Consider the following 17983-nt stretch of genomic DNA (forward strand, 5'->3'; position numbering starts at 1 on the left):
TGAGCCCCATACAGTAATCCCTGTATAGCATCCTGCACACTGTGCCATGTAATAAGTACACTGATGTCCTCTCCTGTGACGTCCCCAGTACATCCTGCCTGTGATATGTAATAAGTACACTGATATCCTCTCCTGTGACACACCCACTACATCCTGCCTGTGTGACATGAGCCCCATACAGAAATCCCTGTATACCAGGCTGCACGCTGTGCCATGTAATAAGTACACTGATATCCTCTCCTGTGACACCCCCAGTACATCCTGCCTGTGCCATGTAATAAGTACACTGATATCCTCTCCTGTGACACACCCACTACATCCTGCCTGTGTGACATGAGCCCCATACAGAAATCCCTGTATACCAGGCTGCACGCTGTGCCATGTAATAAGTACACTGATATCCTCTCCTGTGACACCCCCAGTACATCCTGCCTGTGCCATGTAATAAGTACACTGATGTCCTCTCCTGTGACGTCCCCAGTACATCCTGCCTGTGTGACATAAGCCCCATACAGTAATCCCTGTATAACAGCCTGCACGCTGTGCCATGTAATAAGTACACTTATGTCCTCTCCTGTGACGTCCCCTCTACATCCTGCCTGTGTGAGGGGATGAGCCCCATACAGTAATCCCTGTATAGCATCCTGCACACTGTGCCATGTAATAAGTACACTGATGTCCTCTCCTGTGACGTCCCCAGTACATCCTGCCTGTGTGACATGTAATAAGTACACTGATATCCTCTCCTGTGACGTCCCCAGTACATCCTGCCTGTGTGACATGAGCCCCATACAGAAATCTCTGTATACCAGCCTGCATACCGTGCCATGTAATAAGTACACTGATGTCCTCTCCTGTGACATCCCCAATACATCCTGCCTGTGTGACATGAGCCCCATACAGTAATCCCTGTACAACATCCTGCACGCTGTGCCATGTAATAAGTACACTGATGTCCTTTCCTGTTACACCCCCACTACATCCTGCCTGTGTGACATGAGCCCCATACAGAAATCCCTGTATACCAGGCTGCACGCTGTGCCATGTAATAAGTACACTGATGTCCTCTCCTGTGACACCCCCACTACATCCTGCCTGTGACATGTAATAAGTACACTGATGTCCTCTCCTGTGACACACCCACTACATCCTGCCTGTGTGATATGAGCCCCATACAGAAATCCCTGTATAACATCCTGCACACTGTACCATGTAATAAGTACACTGATGTCCTCTCCTGTTACAACCCCACTACATCCTGCCTGTGTGACATGAGCCCCATACAGTAATCCCTGTATAACAGCCTGCACACTGTGCCATGTAATAAGTACACTGATGTCCTCGCCTGTGACACCCCTACTACATCCTGCCTGTGACACCCCTACTACATCCTGCCTGTGTGACATGAGCCCCATACTGAAATCTCTGTATACCAGCCTGCATACCGTGCCATGTAATAAGTACACTGATCCCTACTACATCCTGCCTGTGTGAGGTGATAAGCCCCATACAGTAATCCCTTTATAACAGCCTGCACACTGTGCCATGTAATAAGTACACTGATGTCCTCTCCTGTGACACCCCCACTACATCCTGCCTGGTCTCTGCAGAGGATGTTTGTGCTGGAAGCAACCGGACCCCCTCCCTTCCCTCAGTAGCCCGAGGGAGAGAGGCCGAGTATGTCTGCAGAAGGTGAGTCCATCTCAAAGTCCCTCTGTTACTGCACAGATGTGACGTTACAGCGCTGAATGTCATACACAGGTGACATTACTGTGCTGAGTTATGCACAGATGTGATGTTACTGCGCTGAGTGTTATACACAGATGTGACCTTACTGCGCTGAGTGTTATACACAGATGTGACGTTACTGCGCTGAGTGTTATACACAGATGTGATGCTACTGCGCTGAGTTATGCACAGATGTGACGTTACTGCGCTGAGTGTTATACACAGATGTGACGTTACTGCGCTGAGTGTTATACACAGATGTGATGCTACTGCGCTGAGTTATGCACAGATGTGACATTACTGCGCTGAGTGTTATACACAGATGTGACATTACTGCGCTGAGTGTGTTATACACAGATGTGACGTTACTGCGCTGAGTGTGTAATACACAGATGTGACGTTACTGCGCTGAGTGTTATACACAGATGTGACGTTACTCCGCTGAGTGTTATACACAGATGTGACGTTACTGCGCTGAGTGTGTAATACACAGATGTGACGTTACTGTGCTGAGTGTTATACACAGATGTGACGTTACTGCGCTGAGTGTGTTATACACAGATGTGACGTTACTGCGCTGAGTGTGTTATACACAGATGTGACGTTACTACGCTGAGTGTGTTATACACAAATGTGATGTTACTGCGCTGAGTGTTATACACAGATGTGACGTTACTGCGCTGAGTGTGTAATACACAGATGTGACATTACTGCACGGAGTGTTATACACAGATGTGACGTTACTGCGCTGAGTGTTATACACAGATGTGACGTTACTCCGCTGAGTGTTATACACAGATGTGACGTTACTGCGCTGAGTGTGTAATACACAGATGTGACGTTACTGCGCTGAGTGTGTTATACACAGATGTGACGTTACTGCGCTGAGTGTGTTATACACAGATGTGACGTTACTGTGCTGAGTGTTATACACAGATGTGACGTTACTGCGCTGAGTGTGTTATACACAGATGTGACGTTACTGCGCTGAGTGTTATACACAGATGTGACGTTACTGCGCTGAGTGTGTAAGACACAGATGTGACGTTACTGCGCTGAGTGTGTAATACACAGATGTGAAGTTACTGCGCTGAGTGTGTAATACACAGATGTGACATTACTGCGCTGAGTGTGTAATACACAGATGTGACGTTACTGCGCTGAGTGTGTTATGCACAGATGTGATGTTACTGCGCTGAGTGTGTAATACACAGATGTGACGTTACTGCGCTGAGTGTGTTATACACAGATGTGATGTTACTACGCTGAGTGTGTTATACACAAATGTGATGTTACTGCGCTGAGTGTTATACACAGATGTGACGTTACTGCGCTGAGTGTGTAATACACAGATGTGACGTTACTGCACGGAGTGTTATACACAGATGTGACGTTACTGCGCTGAGTGTTATACACAGATGTGACGTTACTCCGCTGAGTGTTATACACAGATGTGACGTTACTGCGCTGAGTGTGTTATACACAGATGTGACGTTACTACGCTGAGTGTTATACACAGATGTGACCTTACTGCGCTGAGTGTTATACACAGATGTGACGTTACTGCGCTGAGTGTTATACACAGATGTGACGTTACTACGCTGAGTGTGTTATACACAGATGTGACGTTACTGCGCTGAGTGTGTTATACACAGATGTGACGTTACTGCGCTGAGTGTTATACACAGATGTGATGCTACTGCGCTGAGTTATGCACAGATGTGACGTTACTGCGCTGAGTTATGCACAGATGTGACGTTACTGCGCTGAGTGTTATACACAGATGTGACGTTACTGCGCTGAGTGTGTAATACACAGATGTGACGTTACTGCGCTGAGTGTGTAATACACAGATGTGACGTTACTGCGCTGAGTGTGTTATGCACAGACGTGTGTCTATGTTACGGCTTAGTATGCATTACTGGGATTGCAATATGTGATATTTTAGCCTATGTAACTGTAACTTGCAGTGTATGGGGAGCTCGGTGAGATGTTATTACCTGTGCTGGAGCTCAGTGAGGTGCAGTGTATGGGGAGCTCGGAGAGGTGCAGTGTATGGGGAGCTCGGTGAGATGTTATTACCTGTGCTGGAGCTCAGTGAGGTGCAGTGTATGGGGAGCTCGGTGAGATGTTATTACCTGTGCTGAAGCTCAGTGAGGTGCAGTGTATGGGGAGCTCGGTGAGGTGCAGTGTATGGGGAGCTCAGTGAGATGTTATTACCTGTGCTGGAGCGCAGTGAGGTGCAGTGTATGGGGAGCTCAGTGAGGTGCAGTGTATGGGGAGCTCGGTGAGATGTTATTACCTGTGCTGGAGCTCAGTGAGGCGCAGTGTATGGGGAGCTCGGTGAGTGTGCAGTGTATGGGGAGCTCGGTGAGGTGCAGTGTATGGGGAGCTCAGTGAGATGGTATTACCTGTGCTGGAGCTCGGTGAGGCGCAGTGTATGGGGAGCTCAGTGAGGCGCAGTGTATGGGGAGCTTGGTGAGAAGGTATTACCTGTGCTGGAGCTCATTGAGGCACAGTGTGTGGGAGCTCGGTTAGGCGCAGTGCATGGGGAGCTTGGTGAGATGTTATTACCTGTGCTGGAGCTCGGTGAGGTGCAGTGTATGGGGAGCTCAGGGAGGCGCAGGGTATGGGGAGCTTTGTGAGATGTTATTACCTGTGCTGGTGCTCAGTGAGGTGCAGTGTATGGGGAGCTCGGTGAGGTGCAGTGTATGGGGAGCTCGGTGAGATGTTATTACCTGTGCTGGAGCTCAGTGAGGTGCAGTGTATGGGGAGCTCGGTGAGATGTTATTACCTGTGCTGGAGCTCGGTGAGGTGCAGTGTATGGGGAGCTCGGTGAGGTGCAGTGTATGGGGAGCTCGGTGAGATGTTATTCCCTGTGCTGGAGCTCAGTGAGGTGCAGTATATGGGGAGCTTGGTGAGGGAGCAGTGTATGGGGAGCTCGGTGAGGTGCAGTGTATGGGGAGCTCGATGAGATGTTATTACCTGTGCTGGAGCTCGGTGAGGCGCAGTGTATGGGGAGCTTGGTGAGATGTTATTACCTGTGCTGGAGCTCGGTGAGATGTTATTACCTGTGCTGGAGCTCAGTGAGGCGATGTATATGAGGAACTCAGTGAGGCGCAGTGTATGGGGAGCTCAGTGAGGCGCAGTGTATGGGGAGCTCAGTGTATGGGGGAGCTCAGGGAGGCGCAGTGTATGGGGAGCTCAGTGAGATGTTATTACCTATGCTGGAGCTCAGTGAGGCGATGTTTATGTGGAGCTCGGTGAGATGTTATTACCTGTGCTGGAGCTCACTGAGGCGCAGTGTATGGGAATCTCGGTGAGGCGCAGTGTATGGGGAGCTCGGTAAGGCGCAGTGTATGGGGAGCTCGGTGATATGTTATTACCTGTGCTGGAGCTCAGGGAGGCGCAGTGTATGGGGAGCTCAGGGAGGCGCAGTGTATGGGGAGTTCGGTGAGGGGCAGTGTATGGGGACCTCAGTGAGATGTTATTACCTGTGCTGGAGCTCAGTGAGGCGATGTTTATGGGGAGCTCAGTGAGGCAATGTTTATGGGGAGCTCAGTGAGGTGCAGTGTATTGGGAGCTCGGTGAGATGTTATTACCTGTGCTGGAGCTCAGTGAGGCGCAGTGTATGGGGAGCTCGGTGAGGCACAGTGTATGGGGAGCTTTTAGAGATGTTATTACCTGTGCTGGAGCTCAGTGAGGCGATGTTTATGGGGAGCTCAGGGAGGCATAGTGTATGGGGAGCTCAGTGAGGCGTAGTGTATGGGGAGCTCAGTGAGGCGTAGTGTATGGGGAGGTCGGTGAGATGTTATTACCTGTGCTGGAGCTCAGTGAGGTGATGTTTATGGGGAGCTCAGTGAGGCGCAGTGTATGGGGAGCTTGGTGAGATGTTATTACATGTGCTGGAGCTGAGTGAGGCGATGTTTATGGGGAGCTCAGTGAGGCGCAGTGTATGGGGAGCTCGGTGAGGCGCTGTGTATGGGGAGCTCGGTGTATGGTGAGCTCAGGGAGGCGCAGTGTATTGGGAGCTCAGTGAGGGGCAGTGTATGGGGAGTTTGGAGAGATGTTGTTACCTGTGCTGGAGCTCAGTGAGGCGATGTTTATGGGGAGCTCGGTGAGATGTTATTACCTGTGCTGGAGCTCAGTGAGGCGATGTTTATGGGGAGCTCGGTGAGAGGTTATTAACTGTGCTGGAGCTCGGTGAGGCGCAGTGTATGGGAAGCTGGGTGAGGCGCAATGTATGGGGAGCTCGGTGAGATGTTGTTACCTGTGCTGGAGCTCATTGAGGCGCAGTGTATGGGGAGCTCGATGAGATGTTATTACCCTTAGCTGGAGCTCAGTGAGGCGATGTTTATGGGGAGCTCAGTGAGGCGCAGTGTATAGGGAGCTCGGTGAGATGTTATTACCTGTGCTGGAGCTCAGGGAGGCGCAGTGTATGGGGAGCTCAGTGAGGCGCAGTGTATGTGCACCTCGGTGAGATGTTATTACCTGTGCTGGAGCTCAGTGAGGCGCAGTGTATAGGGAGCTCAGTGAGGCGTAGTGTATGGGGAGCTCCGTGAGATGTTATTATCTGTGCTGGAGCTCAGGGAGGCGCAGTGTATGGGGAGCTCGGTGAGATGTTTTTACCTGTACTGAAGCTCAGGGAGGCGCAGTACATGGGGACCTCGGTGAGATGTTATTACCTGTGCTGGAGCTCAGTGAGGCGATGTTTATGGGGAGCTCGGTGAGATGTTATTACCTGTGCTGGAGCTCAGTGAGCCGATGTTTATGGGGAGCTCGGTGAGGGGCAGTGTATGGGGAGCTTGGTGAGATGTTATTACCTGTGCTGGAGCTCAGTGAGCCGATGTTTATGGGGAGCTCGGTTAGGGGCAGTGTATGGGGAGCTCGGTGAGATGTTATTACCTGTGCTGGAGCTCGGTGAGGCGCAGTGTATGGGGAGCTCGGTGAGATGTTATTACCTGTGCTGGAGCTCAGTGAGCCGATGTTTATGGGGAGCTCGGTGAGGGGCAGTGTATGGGGAGCTCGGTGAGATGTTATTACCTGTGCTGGAGCTCAGTGAGCCGATGTTTATGGGGAGCTCGGTGAGGGGCAGTGTATGGGGAGCTCGGTGAGATGTTATTACCTATGCTGGAGCTCAGTGAGCCGATGTTTATAGGGAGCTCGGTGAGGGGCAGTGTATGGGGAGCTCGGTGAGTTGTTATTACCTGTGCTGGAGCTCAGTGAGCCGATGTTTATGGGGAGCATTATGTGGCCGGGCTCAGGTGCAGCCTGTTTCCTGCTCACAGTATATCTATAACTAGCTACTCTACACACTGGCAAACCGATAATTGGGATGATATTTTGCTATACGCTGTACACTTTAAATAAAATACCTGGAGAATTTCCCAGTAATTTTGCATATGTTCGCCCAAAAGATAGATGACACAGTGACCGGAAAACACGGCATGTGGGCAGCGTACTGACAATGCGCACACACTGCTCCATATCGGGAGACAGAGACCGACCAATCGGACAATGGAGGGATTGCAATTGTGGATATTTTCTAAATGTTTTAACGCTGATATGATCGTTCATACACACTATACAATAAATGTGGCCGATCACCCGATTGTTCGCAAATTTTGCCCAATAATTGTATAGTGTATATATAACGCTCGTTCTAAGGGGTCACCAGGTGTTAGCGCACAAAGTGAAGCATCACACATGGAGAAATAGTAAATGATATGTGAAAGTAGCAATCCCCACCTGACACTGCGCCTTTTACCTCATTATCCGGGACACTGCAATCCTGACACTGCGCTTCTTACCTCACTATCTGGGACACTGCAAATCTGACACTGCGCTTCTTATCTCATTATCCTCGACTGTAATCCTGACACTGTGCCTTTTACCTCATGATCTGGTATTCTGCTCCTTTTACCTCATTATCTGGGATACTGCAATCCTGACACTGTGCCTCTTACCTCATTATCAAAGACACTGCAATCCTGACACTGCGCCTCTTACCTCATTATCCTGGACACTGCAATCCTGACACTGTGCCTCTTACCTCATTATCAAAGACACTGCAATCCTGACACTGCGCTTCTTACCTCATTATCTGGGACACTGCAAATCTGACACTGCTCTTATCTCATTATCCACGACTGTAATCCTGACACTGTGCCTTTTACCTCCATGATCTGGTATACTGCGCCTCTTACCTTATTATCTGGGACACTGCAATCCTGACACTACACCTCCTATCTCATCCAGAACTGCAATCCTGACGCTGCGCCTTTTACATCATTATCCAGGACACTGCAATCCTGACACTGCGCCTTTTACCTCATTATCCGGTACACTGCAATCCTAACACTGCGCCTTTTACCTAATTATCCGGAACACTGCAATCCTAACACTGCGCCTTTTACCTAATTATCCGGGACACTGCAATCCTGACACTGCGCCTTTTACCTAATTATCCGGGACACTGCAATCCTGACACTGCGCCTCTTACCTCATTATCTGGGACACTGCAATCCTGACACTGCCTTTTACCTCATTATCTGGGATACTGCGCTCCTGACACTGCGCCTCTTACCTCATTCTCCGGGACACTGCGACTTTTACCTCATTATCCAGGACACTGCAATCCTGACACTGCGCCTCTTACCTCATTATGTTTCAATTCATTAACGGAAACATCCTCAACCTGTCACCAGAAAATTAAATCTTACATAACCTACAATTCACAAAGGCCCCTATTTACTGCACACAGCATTTCATATGCGTTTGTAGTGTGATATTTTCACCTAAATTAGCATTGTGGATGTGACCCCGGAGCTGTAATACTTTACAGCCCAGCTTACCGGAGTCACAGTGCAGGAGCCCTGGTGGCCAGCTGATTGGAGGAGAGAGCTCACCAATCAGCGGACCTCGGCCGCAGGTAAATGTTTGTTTATTTTAACTTTTTTTTCAGGGTCTATAGGGATCCACAGGGATACCATGGGGATATTGTGGTTGGAGAGATCCAGGAACCAAACAGTTAAAGCTTCAGCTCCCAGGATGCCTCACATCCTCCTCCATATATACCCCACCCCTAGCTACAGGCATTCAGTTGTTCGTTTGGTGCGGCAGGATTCAGACGCGCCTTTGTAAAGGGACTGCTCAGGATGTCCTAAGCTTTTACTTTGTTTTATATTTCTGTGTTTTTGGGTTGGCAGTACGAAGCGTCTGAGTTAAGACACATATACTGCGACTCCCATCTGCCTCCGCCGGGCCGCAAAACCAGTAACTAAGCTGTTGATTCCGGCTGGGTTTCGGCTGAGCTTGCTAGCAGCGATGCTGGGACCTGGATTGCAACCGGACGAACACGGAGATGTCAGGTAGGGCGATTCCTTGCTTAGGAGGAATCACACGGGGCAGTCCTTGCTTCCGCGTCCTCACTAGACCGCCAGGGCCTTATAGTCTGACACTGGGTATCGGCAGTAGGCGCAATTCTGCTGCCATGATGCCAGCATACCCAGCTGGTTGATGCAGCTTAGAGGAGGTAGGCGCTCCCCCGGTAGCTCCTCCCCAGACGCAGTCCCTACAAAGGGTTTAACGCGTCTGGGTTGCTCCGCCTACCCTCCACGTGTATGAGACACTCACGGTCCGCTATCAGTGCACTGCTGTGATGTTGGTCTCAGAAGGGTTCCGGTCAGTCTCCCTGTATACCTCTCCCTTGGTTAAGGTATATAGGCCCTCATTCAGAGCCACTCGTTAACAGCAGTACGCTCGTTGCGTTCCGATGTTGAATAACCGCGCATGCGTCGGTGTAACACTGCGCATGTGCGTACTGCAGATTGCGAGTTTTTTTGGACTCATTCCTAAAATAGCGTACAGGAAGTGACATGTCAAATGTGATTGACAGAACAGGGCGTTTTAGGGTGTTGACGAGGGTGGAGATGGAAAAACGCAGGCGTGGCGAGGCGTTTTTGGGGCGTACATACATTAGCAGATGCGAGCGTAAAATGTGTACGGACCGACTCCTACGTCACTGGATGATCCTCTTTCCCTTCCAAATGCTCGCACAGCTTAGGGTCTGGATTACTCGACCACATTGGCGATGGCCTTCTCCTCCGTCCCTGGACTCCACGATGTTGTTGCGATTAATCGCGGGCGGGCAGAAAAGCAATTAGTGTTGGATTGAGAACCGGCTTGGTATGTGTTTTGAAATCAGTTTTTTGGGATAGCACAAAACGTACGCAGGTGGAAATCAGAGCTACTAATGTCAGGATGACACAGTCAATTTGCGTACATTTGGGGGGGTTTATTTGGGCAGCAATTTGGTGGTTAGGGCCTATTGTAACAATAATTTCATCATGTTTTCAGTTTCGCACCATTTTATTTGCGCCTCTTGAATTTGCCGAATTATATGAATTTTTAAACGTTCCTTAAAGAGCCCTTTTTTTTTTTTTTTGGCCGAGTTTTTGCCTTTTGGCCCAGGATTAAATGTAACCCATTTGTACAATAATTTCACAATCCAATGTCATTGTTTCATTTCCAATTTATTGCTCAAACAAAAAAACTTATTTTAAAAATTTTGGGGACATCTTTTTTGACCAAAGATATGTTCCCAAATCAAACAAATTGGCCCAACATAACTGTAGACATAAACATACATCAAAAAATAAAAACATTTCACAAGAAAGGAGAGGGAAGTTTTGACCCGAAAGGAATATGAGCCAAGCACAGAAGGATTGTGGGAAAAGTCACCATTGCTGTCACCGTTTTTTCACCCGTTTGGATGGGGGAGGGAGGGCGCCAGACCAGGTCCGGGATGTCATCGGGCTGGCCTGTCCAGAGGCAGATGTTGTGGCCTCTGGACTAGGCACAGGGCTAGGCACATTTGGAGGATTGGCTGATGTTGTGCCAGAGGTGGAGGATCCCGATGTTCCGGCAGGAAGGGAGGTCGGCTCCACCATGTGCTGGCGAACGAGCTGCTCCAGGGCATTGGCGATGCGGATGTTGGCCCTGGTATTTTCCGCCAGGGCCTGACCAATGGTCTCGTTGGCCGCAGCATTTTGCTCCAGGGCCTCAGCCACCCGTAGCAGACTGGCGTCCATCCTCTGCAGAATCTCCGTATGGGAATCCGATTTGAAATTGAGTTCTGTGAGGAGGGCCACTGCCTGCGAGGGGGATTGTCCTGGACTGGCTTCTGCAGGGTCCTCAGCCGGATGTACTGGTTCCTCCCCTGCAGAGCCAGCAGAAATTCTGCGGCCAAGGCTCCCCTCTGGAACAGACTCATCCGCCTCTGTCTCTGTTAGGAAAAAAGAGAAAAGCCTCACATTACAATCTACATATTGGCACAATAACATTTCAGAGTTGATGACAGCCAAAGATTTACCTGGGACAACATGAGGAGCCGCAAAGTCTGGCATGTCCGTATCCATGTTGGACACGCCAAACACCTCCACAGGCTGCACACACCCCTGTGCCAGCTCTTCTAAATCCGTCAACTCCAATGACACAGAGGTGGGACCCCCACCTGTCCCCCTTGCATGCCTAGCCCTATCCGCGAGTTTTTGCTTTAGGCGATATTTGAAGTCGCCCCATCTGTGGGGAAAAATGGAAGCCATTATCCTTTGGTTTAAAATGGGGTTTGTTTTTAGGGGGGGCAAGGGTTTACTTACCGCCGTTTGACATCCCGGGCTAGACGGACATAATCACCCACCCTATTGACAGCAACGGCTACCTCTTCCCACATTCTCCACTTCTGGCTTAGACTCATATTCCTGTCTGCCTGTGGCAGGATGTCCACACACTTCTGGATCAAAACCTCCATCTCCTTTCTTGTGAAATGTGGCTGCCTTTTTTTTTGGGCCGCTTTGGCCGGAATACTGGGCCCAGCAGCCTCTTCCATGTCATCCTCCTCACCTATTTGTGTAAATTTACAGAATTCACAAAATCACAACTTGCCTCATCTTATGTTTCAAATTAATCATTGATAGAAAATGCATGAAAGACTTACCGCCTGACTCTTGGGCATTTTTTCCCTGGTCTGTCGCCATGTCTGAGGTCCAAACAAGAAATACACCAGAATTTGAATGTGTTTTCGTGACGTATTTATACATGCGTCCTTATTTTGCGGCCGCATCATTGATTGTGCGGCCCTATGATCCCTCCTTAATTTGTGCGGGAAACGAAACACTATTTATGGCTTGGTGTGTCTCAAGTCGAGGTGGCGTTTTTGGATTGTTGGAGGTTATCTTGGCTGGAGTTTATTGATTGTGTAGAAAGGAGTTGGAGGTTGGAGAATCGTTTGTTGGTTAGATTTGCGTTTTTTTTTCCGTTATCTTTGTTGGTTTATATTTTTGGGACCTCGTTTCTTGATTTGGTAACTTTTGTTCAATTGTTGTTTCATTGTGTTTCTTATTTTTTTTAAATTTTGGATATATAATTTCTTTTATTTTAGATTTTGTTTATTTTCGACCCAAAAGACCTTTTGATTTTGACTCTTATATATTTGCTCTTGGTAAGTCCATTTTTTATCTTGTAATTGCAAACTAATTAGCGCATTTTTAGTAGTTACTCTTGTGACTTGTATTAGCGAACTAATTAGCGCATTTTTAGTAGTTACTCTTGTGACTTGTATTAGCGAACTAATTAGCGCATTTTTAGTAGTTACTCTTGTGACTTGTATTAGCGAACTAATTAGCGCATTTTTAGTAGTTACTCTTGTGACTTGTATTAGCGAACTAATTAGCGCATTTTTAGTAGTTACTCTTGTGACTTGTATTAGCGAACTAATTAGCGCATTTTTAGTAGTTACTCTTGTGACTTGTATTAGCGAACTAATTAGCGCATTTTTAGTAGTTACTCTTGTGACTTGTATTAGCGAACTAATTAGCGCATTTTTAGTAGTTACTCTTGTGACTTGTATTAGCGAACTAATTAGCGCATTTTTAGTAGTTACTCTTGTGACTTGTATTAGCGAACTAATTAGCGCATTTTTAACAGCTTAATAATCATTCTAACTTTTTGGTGGTTTCTCTTTCGCTTTTTGTGCCAACATTTCCACCCGTTTTGATGTACTGTGTTAAATGTCGCTTTGCTGTTTTGCTAAATGGGTGTTTGGCATATTTTAACTTTGGTCTAGCACAAAATGTATCAACAAAAATGCACAGAGTGAAATGTGTCAAGTAATTTTGGTGTTTATTTTCAGTTTGGACGTATCATGACAATACCCCGGCATGTAAGCAGCAATGGATGGTATCATCAAGCTAAGTTGTTTTAATATAGTTTTGGGGTCAAAAGCCTTACTTTAAAATCTTTGAATTTCAGGTTGATCTGTGGCGGATTGTTCTGGCCATGCTCCCGGAAGCCGACCAACCTCAATCTCGTCCCAGGCGTAGGCATCGTAGGCATGCAAGGCCCCAGATATTTCGAACACGTGTCACCCTTTTTGGAATGCCCGATGATGAGGTTTTAAGACGCTACCGTCTACCTCCCAAAATCATCATAGACACTCTCTCATTAATAGAAAGTGATCTTGAGCGGCAAATTGACAGTCCAACAGCAATACCACCACTTACGCAATTTATGGCGGTGTTACATTTCTGTGCCTCAGGATCGTTTCAAACAACGGTGGGAATAGTGGCGGGCATCTCCCAATCCTCCTTTTCCCGGATCCTGAGGGCAGTGATGGAGGCACTTTTCAAGCACCTCCATCATTTTATTCAAATGCCTTTGGATATGGGTGCCCTTAGTGTGGCCAAGGCCAATTTTTACCAAATAGCTGCTTTCCCACACATCATAGGGGTTGTGGATGGTACTCACATACCACTTCAGCCTCCAGCCCGGCTGGAGGCCATATTTAGAAACAGGAAACACTATCACTTCCTGAATGTAATGGTGGTATGTGATGCCTCCCTCCAGATCCTGTCCCTGAATGCTAAATTACCCGGAAGTGCACATGACTCCTTCGTCATCCGGCAATCAGGGATATGGCACAAATTAACCAACCTACAAGCTGGTGATGCGTGGCTTCTGGGTAAGTGGAGACCTTTAGTACATAACAATGTTAAGCTTGATACACAGTGTTCCTGATGTTTTAAATTCTTTTCCATAGGAGACAGTGGATATCCTTGCATGTCCTGGCTGCTCACTCCTTATTTGGCTCCCACACCAGGCCCACAAAGTGCATTTAATTCCGCACTTACAGCCACCAGGCAAGTGGTGGAGCGCTGTATCGGCCTTTTAAAAGGCCGATTCAGATGCCTCCACCGCTCTGGTGGCGAGCTCATGTATTTGCCGGATATGGTGTCGAAAATTGTGGTCCTGTGTGGGATATTTCACAACATCGCCATAAGGAGTGGTGTCCCAATGCAGCCAGAGGATGCCTTACCTGAGGATGGCCCCCCCGAGGTTGGTCAGAGGTCAGTATGTGGGGGGGCCATACGCGATGATGTGGTGGCCAGATTTTTTAGGTAAGTTTGAACAAAACAGTGTTTTAACCTAATGTGTTTGTGTTTGTTTGCGAACATCTAATTTTGTTTTCTTTTTTTCAACATCTTCGGTTTGTTCACATAATCTTTGGCACTACAACGCTCACTACTTCATGCTACCCTTACCAAACCTGGATCTGCTCATTTTGGGAATATATTCTGGAACCCATATCGCAACACCATGTTTGTGGAATCATTTTGGCATGGTCCTTCCTCAACCAGTTCTTGATTATTTTTTTTTTATTGGGTATGTGTTGTATTTGAGATTCTCACTGTGTGTTTTTTTTGTGAGTGACCACTTTGATTTCTCAGTTATGTTGTGAATAAATGTTTGGAGAGTTAAATGTTCTTCCTTTTTTTGGACGTTACCAGCAAGTTTAACCAGGTTAACACACCTTACATTTGACTAAGGGGTAATCCAGTACTGACGCCAGTTGAGCAAAAATGAAATATGTTTTCAGGTTCACAACCCACACCAAAAGGAAGCCTGTCCAATCATTTGGCTTTGTAAGATTGGCCTAAGCAGCTTGCCCACCAACTAGGAACCTGTAAAATGTAGAAATATCTAATTGCCACTACACACAAAAAGGGAAATGACATTGTTACTGTTATGTGTTTCTTGAGGGTGTTTTACATACAAATACAAAACACAATCTAAGTTTTAAAAAATGCAAAACCTTGCAGGAACAGTCTACTTATGTCAGGGTTAACTATCTTTGGTTTTGAAAAAACGAATGAGGCAGAACGTATATTAGAAATAAACAATTTATTTTGAAAAAGATAAAAACAAAAAAAAACTACTGCCGAAGGATGCCAGACAGCCGGTCAAGGGCCACAAGCACCCCAATTACATTTTGGCGCATGTGTGCCACACAATCTTCCACCTCTTGCCGACGCCTCTGTTCCTCTGTGTGTGAGAAAAGTGTGTGGATTAATCAAACAATAGGGAATCCACATTAAAAAAACCAAAACACAACGAAATCACTCCAAAACCAAAATTAAAAAAAAAAGGGGTGCTGCAAAAATTACAAGGCCTATGTAGAAATACCCACAGGTGTGATATGTGTATGTTGAAATCAGCAGGAAGAGGTAAAGGCAAACTGCTAAATCACCAAAAAAAAAATCACGAATAAAGGAACGACACATGATTACATACAAACAGTTTGTGGTTAAAAAAAACGCAAAAGAAAAACATACCGGTAGCCAAAACGGCAGATCCCGAAGTCCCTCCATCTTCATCCTCGGAGGAGCCTTCATTCCCCAAAGAACAGGGCGGGGTTATCACGGACTCCGGGGAGGGGGTAATTGGAAGAGGGGTGGTTGGAGGAGAGGGGGAAGGGGGACGGAGGGGAAGGAGGCCCGACAGTTCCGGGAGAGGGTCTTGGAAGGCTTGGGAGGAGGGGGGAATAGGGGAATTTTTTGGGGTGGAGTGTTGGCTGGGGGTGGGTGAGAGTGGGCGGGACCGCCGTCTGGCCGGACGGTGATGGCGTAGTCTTGCCTGTCCCCCTAAAAGATGTCAAACAAATTGTGGTTAGTTTCTGGCCAAATCCTGGCCAAATAACATTTTAAAATCACCCACCACCAACAAAAAACATGCAAATATGAGTAGAATGAATATATCAGAAATAGAGGGAAAACATGGTCATGCAGATATGAGGAGAATGAATAAATAGGACAGACATAAAAACATGCACACGCAGATATGATGAGAATGAAAAAATAGGACAGACATAAAAACATGCACACGCAGATATGATGAGAATGAAAAAATAGGACAGACATGAAAACATGCACACGCAGTTTGCCCCACAAAGACAAACATGAAAACCACAATACATAACACTTACTTTCCACTATCTGCATGCGAAAGCATGCCAGCAAGCGGGGCGTTCGCCGTTGCAGGTCAAAGCTGCGCTCCAGCTGGCCGATGTTGCGGCGTGAGCCGAAGGAGCGCAGGCGGGCCCGTGCCTCCGCATACGCGGAACGCTTCTGCTGGTTGGTGATGGGTGGAGGCTGGCTGGTGAGACGCCGATCCATCACCTCCGTTAGCACCAGCAGCTCGCGCCTGGTGAATGCGGAGGCTCTCATGATGGCAATGGTGTTTTTCATACAAATCATTTTTGATAAAGTGTGTAAAAATTTTCTGATTGGCTAATGTATTTTGGAAATTAACAGGAGCAATTTTATTGGTTAGTGTATGAGTCATGTGTTCGACAGGGCCAGAAATCTCTGGAGAGTTATGATAGGCTTGATGCAGTGACATGCGTAAGCAAATTTAAATAAAGAAATGAACCCCGGGAAATATGCGGGGATCCACAGCAATAGAACAATTGTTTAATTGTGGTTCACATGTTTTTTAAACAATACAAGCGAATGTTTCATCCTTACGTATTCTGCGGGTAAACACAAACACGGACAAGAGTAAAGTTTCTTGCATTGTGTTGAAAAAAAAAAAACAATTAAGCTAATTGATACATTGATTGGCATGATACGATTGATGGAGGTAGGCAGAATAAAGGAGCAGGTAATCGACATCTGACAAGGCCACTTCCTGTTTATACTTGTGCGTGCGTTCCCTTCAAGCCATTTCGGGGATGTACGCTCGCTATTTCGCACGCTCGTTAGTTAGAGGAGGGGTCGTCTGAGTTTGGGGAGGATTTTTAGATGCGATCGAAAATACGAGCGAGCCCTTGAATTTAAATATTTTTGTACGTACGCCTAACGTACGTGCGCCCGCTTGCGAGTGGGTCTGAATGAGGGCCTTAGTTCTCTATATCCTACATTCCTGGTGTTTGTGTAGTTGATTGAGTCCATTGTATTATGTTACATATAATTACAGTCACATACAATGTATATTACATGTGCAATGTATGTGACTGTTACTATATTACATGTGCATTGTATGTGACTGTAATTATATTACATGTGCATTGTATGTGACTGTAATTATATTACATGTGCACTGTATGTGACTGTAGTTATATTACATGTGCAGTGTATGTGACTGTAATTATATTACATGTGCACTGTATGTGACTGTAGTTATATTACATGTGCAGTGTATGTGACTGTAATTATATTACATGTGCAGTGTATGTGACTGTAATTATATTACATGTGCAGTGTATGTGACTGTAATTATATTACATGTGCAGTGTATGTGACTGTAATTATATTACATGTGCAGTGTATGTGACTGTAATTATATTACATATACATTGTATGTGACTGTAACTATATTACATGTGCAGTGTATGTGACTGTAATTATATTACATGTGCAGTGTATGTGACTAATTATATTACATGTGCAGTGTATGTGACTGTAATTATATTACATGTGCACTGTATGTGACTGTAGTTATATTACATGTGCAGTGTATGTGACTGTAATTATATTACATGTGCAGTGTATGTGACTGTAATTATATTACATGTGCAGTGTATGTGACTGTAATTATATTACATGTGCAGTGTATGTGACTGTAATTATATTACATGTGCAGTGTATGTGACTGTAATTATATTACATGTGCAGTGTATGTGACTGTAATTATATTACATGTGCAGTGTATGTGACTGTAATTATATTGCATGTGCATTGTATGTGACTATAATTATATTGCATGTGCAGTGTATGTGACTGTAATTATATTACATGTGCAGTGTATGTGACTGTAATTATATTACATGTGCAGGGTATGTGACTGTAGTTATATTACATGTGCAGTGTATGTGACTGTAATTATAATACATGTGCAGTGTATGTGACTGTAATTATAA

At 46.4% G+C, this 17983-nt stretch overlaps 1 protein-coding gene across 2 annotated transcripts in view; it reads left to right on the forward strand.

Moving 5' to 3' along the window:
* Window positions 1–1642: 1642 nt before the first annotated feature.
* The window catches only part of LOC148442738 (exocyst complex component 3-like protein), a 75566-nt gene continuing 59225 nt past the window's right edge, over window positions 1643–17983 (forward strand). For both annotated transcript variants that reach the window (XM_088463545.1, XM_088463546.1), the window contains exon 1: window positions 1643–1692. In XM_088463545.1, the coding sequence (XP_088319671.1) occupies window positions 1680–1692 (13 nt within the window). In that variant the 5' untranslated portion in view covers window positions 1643–1679. The remainder of the gene's footprint in view (window positions 1693–17983) is intronic.

This window comes from Taudactylus pleione, unplaced genomic scaffold, assembly GCF_031769625.1.
Source record: "Taudactylus pleione unplaced genomic scaffold, aTauple2 ptg001406l, whole genome shotgun sequence".
In the NCBI taxonomy this organism is placed as follows: Eukaryota; Metazoa; Chordata; class Amphibia; order Anura; family Myobatrachidae; genus Taudactylus; species Taudactylus pleione.